The sequence below is a fragment of the Lissotriton vulgaris genome, unplaced genomic scaffold (genome assembly GCF_964263255.1).
Source record: "Lissotriton vulgaris unplaced genomic scaffold, aLisVul1.2 SCAFFOLD_800, whole genome shotgun sequence".
In the NCBI taxonomy this organism is placed as follows: domain Eukaryota; kingdom Metazoa; phylum Chordata; class Amphibia; order Caudata; family Salamandridae; genus Lissotriton; species Lissotriton vulgaris.
The window spans coordinates 74829-87890 of NW_028241815.1; the positions used below are offsets into that span (position 1 = coordinate 74829).

The 13062-nt window shown below is 49.7% G+C and overlaps 1 protein-coding gene across 1 annotated transcript in view; it reads left to right on the top strand.

Annotated features, from left to right (window-relative positions):
* The first annotated feature begins 3261 nt into the window (after positions 1-3261).
* LOC147669879 (uncharacterized) overlaps positions 3262-13062 on the top strand; it is a 609201-nt gene continuing 599400 nt past the window's right edge. The window contains exon 1 of the mRNA XM_086948178.1: positions 3262-3668. Within this exon, the coding sequence (XP_086804304.1) occupies positions 3267-3668 (402 nt within the window). The 5' untranslated portion in view covers positions 3262-3266. The remainder of the gene's footprint in view (positions 3669-13062) is intronic.

The window sequence follows — 13062 nt, forward strand, 5'->3', positions numbered from 1 at the left end:
GCCCTAATTTTGAAACATGGGACACTTTTCTAGCTAACTAATTCACCAATGGGGGCCGCTTTTATTTTAATGCCGGTCCTATTTCCTGACCCAGTCTCACTGCATGATAGTGTAATCCATGGCAGTGATTTTGTTCCTGTTTATATTTCACACGCTTTACTTAATCTTGCATTCCCCAAGAGTGTTAGCTATGTCCAGGATGTGTGTTTCTGTATTTCATTTCACAGCATTGAACTCTTGTATGGGGCACACATCGTAGTGAGTCGCCTCCAGGTGGTTATAACAGGCTACAGTTGAGCGCTTTGGAGTTGAGGTTGAAGGCAGTTCAAATTTCACACTGTGCCTGTCTGTGGGTCAAAAAGGTGTCCAGAATACATGGTCATTCAATACATGGCCACACATTTATCTTAAACAGCCATTGACAAAAAAGCAGTTCCCTTGTGTTATTTTAGATGGATGTAAGTCAGTTGTTGTCTTATATTTCTGGATTCAATCACAGAAAGCTGAGGGAAAGATGAGAAAAAGAGTAGAGCATTGAGGGGAAGGTGAATTTAAATGGGTCATCATCAACAATGGTAAGATGCTTCAGGAGGATGGGAGAAGAGAGGTGAATGTAAATGAAGCAGAACAAGGAAAGACGTAATGAGGCTGGGGGAGAGATGAGAGTTGAAGGGGAGAGTATGGATAAGATGTGTGGTAGAGAGACATAACCAGCAAGGGAACATAAGCAGAGCAGAGAGAGAAGTATTGGTGAGAGATGGATGAAAGAAAGAAGGACCATTGAAAGATGTTAGAGGGTGGGCGGGATGAGACCAGAGGGGAGAGGTGAAAGTTCAAGGGTCATAAACAGCAAGAGAAATTTGAATCTTAGAAAAAAGAAATCAACTTCCAAATCTCTTTTATAAAACATAATTTACTCATTGACATTGTGCCAGTTTCTGACAACTCTAGGAGTTTGAAGTAGCATTTGTGCTGTATCAGATCAGTTGTGGTTGAATCTTGATCGTAGAGTTAGAGCAGCCTGAATACTACTAAAAGTTAGTACCACATTTGACACTGTTTCCCAGCCAGTGCTTATAAATCAACTAGTGCAACCTGGAATTTATGTATACACTTGGTGTGGTTTACCTGTATCTGATTTGAGAAATCTGAAACTATCCACTCACCACCAATTTCTATTATGTTCTAAACCTCTGACTTGTGGTATTTATTGGGTCACCACTGTTCAATCTATATAATTCCCAGTTAGTCTTACTCACACAGTACTTTGGTTTATTGCCGATATCTAGTGCATATTGATACCCAAACATCACTTCCCTCAGTGACAATATGGTCTTTGCCCAAGAATATGTTTGTATGTGCAGGCTAAAAGTTGATTTCTGAATGAAGACAAATTTATTAAAAACTTAAAGTGACAAATCAAGGGTTCTCATTTTTAAAGGATCTCATACCATATGGTACTCTCTTTGGTGGCTGGTGTAGCTGGGTCAATCGCCCACATTGGTGGAGCCGGCAAAAAAATCTTCGATTCATGTTCCTGCATCTTCTCTTTTTTTATTCGGAACAGATTAACCATGTTTCATCCACTTGCTTTTACTACATCCATAAGCATTACAAAATCATCCCTTTTCTCCCCTCTCACTATAGTGAAGCTGGTGTGCTGTCAGTTATCTTCTCATTAGATGATTATGCCCTCTCTCTTGGGCTTCCCACCTTTTCGCATTCAGTACCCTTCAAATCATTCAGGACAGTGCTAGGCTCCTCATCTGAGACTGCAGCATCATAATGCTATTCCTTCTTACCTTTCTGCTGTCTGCTGTGTTTTTTATTTGAAACCCTACATCTGCAAGGCACTATCCATTTGTCATTGTGGACTGCATTGAAAGGCTCCTTTCTTTCGAAAGGACTCCGTACTGTTCATTGCAGAATCCTATACTTTGTGCCATCCAAACTCCTTAGTTAATCCTAAAATGTAGATGATCCTGATTGGAGACAGAGCTTTCTCCTTTCTAGGTGTGCTGGGCTGAGACTCTCTCCCTCTTGAGCTATGACGTGACTCCAATTTTTGGGAAAACACTTAAAACTATTCTTTCTCCACATTAGTAAAGTCTGCACCTCTCCTTTGGAGCTCTCTTAGTGCCAGAATCCCCATATCATTGTCATTCATCCCATTCAAGAGAACAATAACTAGGTTAAATTCATTTAATGTATTTCCACTTATGTACATATTTTATAAGGATTTTTAAAGCTATTTCTAACCATTTTACTTATATCAAAACTAGGTAAGTTGCTTCTTGCAAAGCTTCAAACATAGCCATATAATTAATGTCCAATTGATATCACCTCCTATGAGGTCACTTCCTGTCAGGTTAAATCTTATGCAAATGATAGGGGCCTCGCATGTTCCTATTCTGCCCGGGGCCCCACAAATCCTAGGACCGGCCCTGTGAAATGGGGTGCATTTGGTGTGTCCTCCCACTCTAGGTCTGTCTACATATCCTGAACATGCCGCAGCCCACACACCTGATCTTTGTGTTTGTTCAGGAGAACACTACAGCTTGGAATGGAGAATTCTTGCCAGGGCCATCCTCTGTCCTAACAATAAACACCCACATGTTTCTTTCTTTCAAAATGTATCTCTTATTATTTTACTTGGATTTGAAATTCCGCTTACTCCTCTCTCCCCTGCCCAAGTATCTAGGATCGGAGATGAGCAGAAACATGTGATCTCTGTTGCCAAGAGAGGAAGGAGTAAAGGAGATTTTTCCTCCAGTCTGTTGTAAATCTAGAGCCCCACATACCCCTAATGTGATCTAAACCGACAGCTCCCTGTAACTGATGGTACAAGTCTCTTGGAGGAAAGGTGCGGGGGCCTCTCTCATTCTGTTTGGTGAATTAAGATGAAACAGGTGGAAAAGAGAAGAGAAGAAAAGCGAGTTCTCACAAGAAGACAGGATAAAAACAACGCACAAGAACTAATGAATGCCCGTGTAATATTTTGTATAATGTTTATATTGAAATCGGGACAATTTGAACCTGCACAATTCGGCGCCTCACTCCTTACTGACCTCGGATGTTTTATTGTGAAGTCAGTGTGTGCAGCAGGTACCCGGGGGCGGGGACGGAGACATTGTTTATAGCACTGACTCTGGTCACCTGCCTCCGCCTGGTACAGGGTCAGACCAAAGGTTGCCCCGAGCGGCACACGTTTCACTAATAAAGATATTCCTGTCAGAGGACAGGCGCCGGCACAGCTGGGACCAGACATGGCGGCCGCAGACCCCGGGGCCGAGCTCCTAGAAGAAGCCACCTGCTCCATCTGCAGGGAGCTGTACACTGACCCCGTGACCCTGGACTGCGGACACAACTTCTGCCTCTCCTGCCTCAGGACATACATGAGTGAAGAGGACCTGGAGATAGCCTGCCCGGAATGCAAGCACGACATTGACCCAGAGAAGGAAATGAAGCCGAATAAGAGATTAGCAAACATGGTGGAGATGGTAAAGGAACTGCAAACAGATCTAGGAAGTCTGTGTGAGGAGCACGGGGAGAGGCTGCAGCTCTTCTGTGAAACCGACGGTGAACTCCTGTGTGTGGTCTGTAGCGAGTCCCGAGCACACAGCGAGCACCATGTGACCCTCATCAATGAGGCCGAGCAGGAGTACAAGGTAAGAGGGAATGTAGCTGAAACCTCGAACAGAGGGGGAATGAGTAAGCACACACACTTGTATAGCAAACCCTGTCAAACTTAAGTGCTTCGAGGCACTGAGCAGAAGTCCAGGGTAAGAGGGTTCAGAGTCTGAATGTAGAACTGTGGGTCACGAGCGAATAAACGTACTTGTGTAGAGCCGCTTTCACACTAAACTACTTCGAGGAGCTGAGCACAAGGACTAGGAAGAAGGAACCAGAGGCAGAATCTAGAACAGGGCACCATGAACCAGTATACACACTCGTATAGCGCACCTTTCCCTCTGAGACACTTCTGGGAGCTGAGTGCGCCCTGAGAGGGAACACGCGGGGTCCCACTGTCTATCATCAGAAAGTTTTGAAGTAACCAGTGAGTTGCCACTTCCTGCCTCTGGACCTGGGCACCACTGCACCCGCTGCACCTCTGATAGCTCAGCTCTAGGAATGAAGTTCACGTCGTTGCATCCGTGGTACCTGCCTACTCTATATTGAGGGAAGTGTGACAGCTGTCCATTGCGTGCCCCTGTGTATGAGGGAAGCTTGCACATCTGCTGCTTCCCATTGCATGCCCTCTCTGTGTATGAGGGAAGCTTGCACCACTGCTGCCCATTGCATGCGTTTCTGTAAATGAGGGAAGCTTGCACAGCTGCTGCCCATTGCATGTCCTCTCTGTGTATGAGGGAAGCTTGCACCGCTGCTGCCCATTGCATGCCCTCTCTGTGTATGTGGGAAGCTTGCACCGCTGCTGCCCATTGCATGTCCTCTCTGTGTATGAGGGAAGCTTGCACTGCTGCTGCTGCCCATTGCATGCCCTCTCTGTGTACGAGGGAAGCTTGCACCAATGCTGCTGCCCATTGCATGCCCTTTCTGTGTCTGAGCGAAGCTTGCTCCGCTGCTGCCCTTTGCATGCCCTCTCTGTGTATGAGGGAAGCTCGCACCGCTGCTGCCCTTTGCATGCCCTCTCTGTGTATGTGGGAAGCTTGCACTGCTGCTGCTGCCCATTGCATGCCCTCTCTGTGTATGTGGGAAGCTTGCACTGCTGCTGCTGCCCATTGCATGCCCTCTCTGTGTATGAGGGAAGCTTGCACCGCTGCTGCCCTTTGCATGCCCTCTCTGTGTATGAGGGAAGCTCGCACCGCTGCTGCCCTTTGCATGCCCTCTCTGTGTATGTGGGAAGCTTGCACTGCTGCTGCTGCCCATTGCATGCCCTCTCTGTGTATGTGGGAAGCTTGCACTGCTGCTGCTGCCCATTGCATGCCCTCTCTGTGTATGAGGGAAGCTTGCACCGCTGCTGCCCATTGCATGCCCTCTCTGTGTCTGAGGGAAGCTTGCACCGCTGCTGCCCATTGCATGCCCTCTCTGTGTCTGAGGGAAGATTGCACCACTGCTGCTGTTGTCCTCCACAGTGTCTTTGTTTATGTGAAGCTGCACAATTTCTGCATGTGCTGCACTTGTTTGAGGCTCGTCTTTCTCTTCTGCTGACAGTACTGAACCTCATCTGTGGCTGAAGCATATAAAACTGCCCTCCAGTGCTGCCTCTCTTGTGTGTTTGAGAGAGGGCGGCATTGTTACTGCTTGAGCTGTTTATGTTGTGTGTGTGATGGTACTTACACTGGTGCTGCACGTGCTACATGCTTGGTGTGTGTGAGAAAGAATGCTGCAGTGTTACAGTTTTTGCTGTATGCATTGTGTAGGTGAGTGATGTGCTAACACTGCTGCTGTCCTTCTATAAGTGAAGCTGCACCATTGCTGTGTGTGCTGTGCTTGTTTGAAGCTCTTCTTTCTCAGCTTCTAACTATACTGTACCCCACCTTAGTGACTGAAGCAGATACAACAGAGTCAAGCTTGCCCTCTTGCACTCCAATGCTGTCCCTGTTCCTTGTGTTTGAGTTAATCTTGCCGTATTGCACACCCTTGCTGTCCTTGTCCCTTGTGTGTGAATCAAGCCTATTTTCTTGCACGCCAATGCTGTCCCTGTCCCTTGTGTATGAGTCAAGCCAGCACCCTCGCACACCTGTGGTGTCCATGTTCCTTGTGTGTGAATCAAGCTAACCCTCTTGCACACCAGTGCTGTCCCTGTCTCTTGTGTGTGAGTCAATCTTACTCTCTTGCACACCAATGCTGTCCTTGTCCCTTGTGTGTGTCAAGCTTGCCCTCTTGCACACCAATGCTGTCCCTGTTTCTTGTGTGTGAGTCAAGCTTGCCCTCTTGCACACCATTGCTGTCCCTGTGCCTTGTGTGTTAATCAAGCATACCCTCTTGCCCACCAGTGTTAAACCTGTCCCTTGTGTGAGAGTCAAACATGCCCTCTTGCACACCAGTGCTGTTCCTGTTCCTTCTGTGTGAGTCAAGCTTGCTCTCTTGCACACCTGTGGTGTCCCTGTTCCTTGTGTGTGAATCAAGCTAACCCTCTTGCACACCAGTGCTGTCCCTATCCCTTGTGTGTGAGTCAAGCTTACCCCCTCGCACACCAGTGCTGTCCCTGTACCTTGTGCATGAGTTCATCTTGCCCTCTTGCACACCAGTGCTGTCCCTGTTCCTTGTGTGTGAATCAAGCTTGTCCTCTTGCATACCAGTGCTGTCCCTGTACCTTGTGTGTGAATTATGCTTCCCCTGTTGCACACCAGTGATGTCCCTGTTCCTTGTGGGTGATTCAAACTTGCCCTCCTGCACACCAATGCTGTTCCTGTTCCTTGTGTGTGAGTTAATCTTGCCCTCTTGCACACTAGTGCTGTCCCTGTTCCTTGTGTGTGAGGCAAGCTTGCCTTCTAGCACACCAGTGTTGTCCCTGTTCCTTGTGTGTGAGTTAATCTTTCCCTGTTGCACACCAGTGCTGTCCCTGTTCCTTGTGGGTGAGTCAAGCTTGCCCTCTTGCACACCAATGTTGTCCCTGTTCCTTGTGTGTGAGTTAATCTTGCCCTCTAGCACACCAGTGCTGTTCCTATTCCTTGTGTGTGAGTCAAGCTTGCCTTCTTGCACACCAATGCTGTCCCTGTTCCTTGTGTGTGAGTTAATCTTGCCAACTTGACACCCTTGCCGTCTCTGTCTCTTGTGTGTGAATCAAGCTTTTTCTCTTGCACACCAATGCTGTCCCTGTCGCTTGGTTGTGAGTCAAGCCAGCACCCTCGCACACCAGTGGTGGCCCTGTTTCTTGTGTGTTAATCAAGCTAACCCTCTTGCACTCCAGTGCTGTCTCTGTCCCTTGTGTGTGAGCCAAGCTTGCCCTCTTGCACACCAATGCTGTCCCTGTTTCTTGTGTGTGAGTCAAGCTTGCCCTCTTGCACACCAGTGCTGTCCCTGTTCCTTCTGTGTGAGTCAATCTTACTCTCTTGCATGCCGATGCTGTCCCTGTACCTTGTGTGTGAATAAAGCATACGCTCTTGCACACCAGTGCTGTACCTGTCCCCTGTGTGAGTCAAGTTTGACCTCTTGCACACCAATGCTGTCCTTGTTCGTTGTGTGTGAGTTAAGCTTGCATTCTTGCATACCAGTGCTGTCCATGTTACATGTGTGTGAGTCAAGCCTGCCCTCTTGCACACCAATGTTGTCCCTGTTCCTTGTTTGTGAGTCAAGCTTGTCCTCTTGCACACCAATGCTGTCCCTGTTCCTTGTCTCTGAGTTCATCTTGCCCTCTTGCACACCAGTGCTGTCCCTGTTCCTTGTGTGTGAATCAAGCTTACCCTCTTGCACACCAGTGCTGTCCCTGTACCTTGTGTGTGAATTAGGCTTCCCCTCTTGCACACCAGTGCTGTGCCTGTCCCCTGTGTGAGAGTCAAGCTTTCCCCCTTGCACACCAGTGCTGTCCCTGTTCCTTGTGTGTGAGTCAATCCAGCACTCTCGCACACCAGTGGTGTCCCTGTTCCTTGTATGTGAATCAAGCTAACCCTCTTGCACACCAGTGCTGTCCCTGTCCCTTGTGTGTGAGTCAAGCTTGCCCTCTTGCACACTAATGCTATCCCTGTCCCTTGTGTTTGAGTCAAGCTTGCTTTCTTGCACACCAATGCTGTCCTTGTTTCTTATGTGTGAGTCAAGCTTGCCTTCTTGCACACCAGTGCTTTCTCTGTGCCTTGTGTGTGAATGGAGCATACCCTCTTTCCCACCAGTGTTAGCCCTGCCCCTTGTGTGAGAGTCAAGCTTGCCTTCTTGCACACCAGTGTTGTTCCTGTTCCTTGTGTGGGAGTTAATCTTGCCCTCTTGCACACCAGTGCTGTTCCTGTTCCTTGTGTGTGAGTTCATCTTGCCCTCTTGCACACCCGTGCTGTCCCTGTTCCTTGTGTGTGAATCAAGCTTGCCCTCTTGCACACCAGTGCTGTCCCTGTACCTTGTGTGTGAATTAAGCTTCCCCTCTTGCACACCAGTGCTGTGCCTGTCCCCTATGTGAGAGTCAAGCTTTCCCTCTTGCACACCAGTACTGTCCAAGTTCCTTTTGTGTGGGTCAAGCTTGCCCTCTTGCACACCAATGCTGTCCCTGTGTCTTGTGTGTGAGTCAAGCTTGCCCTCTTGCACACCAGTGCTGTTCCTGTTCCTTCTGTGTGAGCCAAGCTTGCTCTCTTGCGCGCTGATGCTGTCCCTGTACCTTGTGTGTGAATCAAGCTTACCCTCTTGCACACCAGTGCTGTCCCTGTCCCTTGTGTGTGAGTCAAGCTTGCCCCCTTGCACACCAGTGCTGTCCCTGTACCTTGTGTGTGAATAAAGCTTACGCTCTTGCTCACCAGTGCTGTACCTGTCCTCTGTGTGAGTCAAGTTTGGCCTCTTGAACATCAATGCTGTCCTTGTTCTTTGTGTGTGAGTTAATCTTGCCCTCTTGCATACCTTTGCTGTCCCTGTTACTTGTGTGTGAGTCAAGCTTGCCCTCTTGCACACCAATGCTGTCCCTGTTCCTTGTGTGTGAATCAAGCTTGCCCTCTTGCATATCAACGCTGTCCCTGTTCCTGGTGTGCGAGTTAATCTTGCCCTCTTGCACACCAGTGCTGTCCCTGTTCCTTGTGTGTGAATCAAGCGATCCCTGTTGCACACCAGTGCTGTCCCTGTACCTTGTGTATGAATTAAGCTTACCCTTTTGCTCACCAGTGCTGTGCCTGTCCCCTGTGTGAGACTTAAGATTGCCCTCTTGCACACTAGTGCTGTCCCTGCTCCTTGTGTGTGAATCAAGCTTGCCCTCTTGCACACCAATGCTGTCCATGTTCCTTGTGTGTGAATCAAGCTTGCTCTCTTGCACACCAGGTGCTGTTCCTGGACCTTGCGTGTGAATCAAGCTTACCCTCTTGCACACCAGTGCTGTGACTGTCACCTGTGTGAAAGTCAAGCTTGCCCTCTTGCACACCAGTGCTGTTACTGTTCCTTGCGTATGAGTCAAGCTTGCCCTCTTGCACACCAATGCTGTCCCTGTAGCTTGTGTGTGAGTCAAGCCAGCACCCTCGCACACCAGTGGTGTCCCTGTTCCTTGTGTGTGAATCAAGCTAACCCTCTTGCACGCCAGTGCTGTACCTGTCCCTTGTGTGTGAGTCAAGCTTGCCCGCTTGCACACCAATGCTGTCCCTGTCCCTTGTGTGTGAGTCAAGCTTGCCCTCTTGCACACCAATGCTGTCCCTGTTTCTTGTTTGTGAGTCAAGCATACCCTCTTGCACACCAGTGTTGTCCCTGTGCCTTGTGTGTGAATCGAGCATACCCTCTTGCCCACCAGTGGTAACCCTGCCCCCTGTGTGAGAGTCAAGCTTGCCCTCTTCCCCACCAGTGCTGTTCCTGTTCCTTCTGTGTGAGTCAAGGTCGCTCTCTTGCACGCCGATGCTGTCCCTGTACCTTGTTTTTGAATCAAGCTTACCCTCTTGCACACCAGTGCTGTCCCTGTCCCTTGTGTGTGAATAAAGCTTACGCTCTTGCACACCAGTGCTGTGCCTGTCCCCTGTGTGAGTCAAGTTTGCCCTCTTGCACACCAATGATGTCCCTGTTTCTTGTGTGTGAGTCAAGCTTGCCCTCTTGCACTCCAATGCTGTCCCTGTTCCTTGTGTTTGAGTTAATCTTGCCGTATTGCACACCCGTGCTGTCCTTGTCCCTTGTGTGTGAATCAAGCCTATTTTCTTGCACGCCAATGCTGTCCCTGTCCCTTGTGTATGAGTCAAGCCAGCACCCTCGCAGACCTGTGGTGTCCATGTTCCTTGTGTGTGAATCAAGCTAACCCTCTTGCACACCAGTTCTGTCCCTGTCTCTTGTGTGTGAGTCAAGCTTACTCTCTTGCACACCAATGCTGTCCTTGTCCCTTGTGTGTGTCAAGCTTGCCCTCTTGCACACCAATGCTGTCCCTGTTTCTTGTGTGTGAGTCAAGCTTGCCCTCTTGCACACCATTGCTGTCCCTGTGCCTTGTGTGTTAATCAAGCATACCCTCTTGCCCACCAGTGTTAAACCTGTCCCTTGTGTGAGAGTCAAACATGCCCTCTTGCACACCAGTGCTGTTCCTGTTCCTTCTGTGTGAGTCAAGCTTGCTCTCTTGCACGCCAATGCTGTCCCTGTACCTTGTGTGTGAATGAAGCTTACCCTCTTGCACACCAGTGCTGTCCCTATCCCTTGTGTGTGAGTCAAGCTTGCCCCCTCGCACACCAGTGCTGTCCCTGTACCTTGTGTGTGAATAAAGCTTACGCTCTTGCACACCAGTGCTGTGCTTGTCCCCTGTGTGAGTCAAGTTTGCCCTCTTGCACACCAATGCTGTCCTTGTTCCTTGTGTGTGAGTTAAGCTTGCCCCCTTGCATACCAGTGCTGTCCCTGTTACTTCTGTGTGAGTCAAGCCTGCCCTCTTGCACATGAATGATGTCCCTGTTCCTTGTGTGTGAGTTCATCTTGCCCTCTTGCACACCAGTGCTGTCCCTGTTCCTTGTGTATGAATCAAGCTTGCCCTCTTGCATACCAGTGCTGTCCCTGTACCTTGTGTGTGAATTATGCTTCCCCTGTTGCACACCAGTGATGTCCCTGTTCCTTGTGGGTGAGTCAAACTTGCCCTCTTGCACACCAATGCTGTTCCTGTTCCTTGTGTGTGAGTTAATCTTGCCCTCTTGCACACTAGTGCTGTCCCGGTTCCTTGTGTGTGAGTCAAGCTTGCCCTCTAGCACACCAGTGTTGTCCCTGTTCCTTGTGTGTGAGTTAAGCTTTCCCTGTTGCACACCAGTGCTGTCCCTGTTCCTTGTGGGTGAGTCAAGCTTGCCCTCTTGCACACCAATGCTGTTCCTGTTTCTTGTGTGTGAGTTAATCTTGCCCTCTAGCACACCAGTGCTGTCCCTATTCCTTGTGTGTGAGTCAAGCTTGCCTTCTTGCACACCAATGCTGTCCCTGTGCCTTGTGTGTGAGTTAATCTTGCCAACTTGACACCCTTGCCGTCTCTGTCCCTTGTGTGTGAATCAAGCTTTTTCTCTTGCACACCAATGCTGTCCCTGTCGCTTGTGTGTGAGTCAAGCCAGCACCCTCGCACACCAGTGGTGTCCCTGTTCCTTGTGTGTGAGTTAATCTTGCCCTCTAGCACACCAGTGCTGTCCCTATTCCTTGTGTGTGAGTCAAGCTTGCCTTCTTGCACACCAATGCTGTCCCTGTTCCTTGTGTGTGAGTTAATCTTGCCAACTTGACACCCTTGCCGTCTCTGTCCCTTGTGTGTGAATCAAGCTTTTTCTCTTGCACACCAATGCTGTCCCTGTCGCTTGCGTGTGAGTCAAGCCAGCACCCTCACACACCAGTGGTGTCCCTGTTTCTTGTGTGTTAATCAAGCTAACCCTCTTGCACTCCAGTGCTGTCTCTGTCCCTTGTGTGTGAGCCAAGCTTGCCCTCTTGCACATCAATGCTGTCCCTGTTCCTTCTGTGTGAGTCAAGCTTACTCTCTTGCACGCCGATGCTGTCCCTGTACCTTGTGTGTGAATAAAGCATATGCTCTTGCACACCAGTGCTGTACCTGTCCCCTATGTGAGTCAAGTTTTACCTCTTGCACACCAATGCTGTCCTTGTTCGTTGTGTGTGAGTTAAGCTTGCCCTCTTGCATACCAGTGCTGTCCATGTTACATGTGTGTGAGTCAAGCCTGCCCTCTTGCACACCAATGTTGTCCCTGTTCCTTGTTTGTGAGCCAAGCTTGTCCTCTTGCACACCAATGCTGTCCCTGTTCCTTGTGTGTGAGTTCATCTTGCCCTCTTGCACACCAGTGCTGTCGCTGTTCCTTGTGTGTGAATCAAGCTTACCCTCTTGCACACCAGTGCTGTCCCTGTACCTTGTGTGTGAATTAGGCTTCCCCTCTTGCACACCAGTGCTGTGCCTGTCCCCTGTGTGAGAGTCAAGCTTGCCCCCTTGCACACCAGTGCTGTCCCTGTTCCTTGTGTGTGAGTCAAGCCAGCACCCTCGCACACCAGTGGTGTCCCTGTTCCTTGTATGTAAATCAAGCTAACCCTCTTGCACAACAGTGAGGTCCCTGTCCCTTGTGTGTGAGTCAAGCTTGCCCTCTTACACACCAATGCTGTCCTTGTTTCTTATGTGTGAGTCAAGCTTGCCCTCTTGCACACCAGTGCTGTCTCTGTGCCTTGTGTGTGAATCGAGCATACCCTCTTTCCCACCAGTGTTAACCCTGCCCCTTGTGTGAGAGTCAAGCTTGCCTTCTTGCACACCAGTGCTGTTCCTGTTCCTTGTGTGTGAGTTAATCTTGCCCTCTTGCACACCAGTGCTGTTCCTGTTCCTTGTGTGTGAGTTCATCTTGCCCTCTTGCACACCCGTGCTGTCCCTGTTCCTTGTGTGTCAATCAAGCTTGCCCTCTTGCACACCAGTGCTGTCCCTGTACCTTGTGTGTGAATTAAGCTTCCCCTCTTGCACACCAGTGCTGTGCCTGTCCCCTATGTGAGAGCCAAGCTTTCCCTCTTCCACACCAGTGTTGTCCAAGGGTGGGTGTGTCGAAGGTCAGGCGGTCGTTGAGGTACTTGGAGCCCAGGTCGTGGAGAGACTTGTGTGTGTGGGGGAGGAGCCTGAACGTGATCCTCTTGCTGATGGGGCGCCAGTGCAGGTCCCTCAGGTGGCCGGAGATGTGGTTGCGTCGGGGGATGTCCAGGATGAGTCAGGTGGAGGCGTTCTGGATGCGTTGGAGTCTTTTCTGTAGCTTGGCTGTGGTTCCGGCGTAGAGGGTGTTTCCGTAGTCCAGTCGGCTGGTGACGAGGGCCTGGGTGACCGTCTTCCTGGTTTCAGTCGGGATCCATCGGAAGATCTTGCGGAGCATGCGGAGGGTGTGAAAGCATGAAGAGGAGACGGCGTTGACTTGTCTGGTCATCGAGAGGGAGGAGTCCAGGATGAATCCCAGGTTGCGTGCGTGGTCTGTGGGCTTGGGGGCGGTGCCCAGGGCTGGGGGCCACCAGGAGTCATCCCAG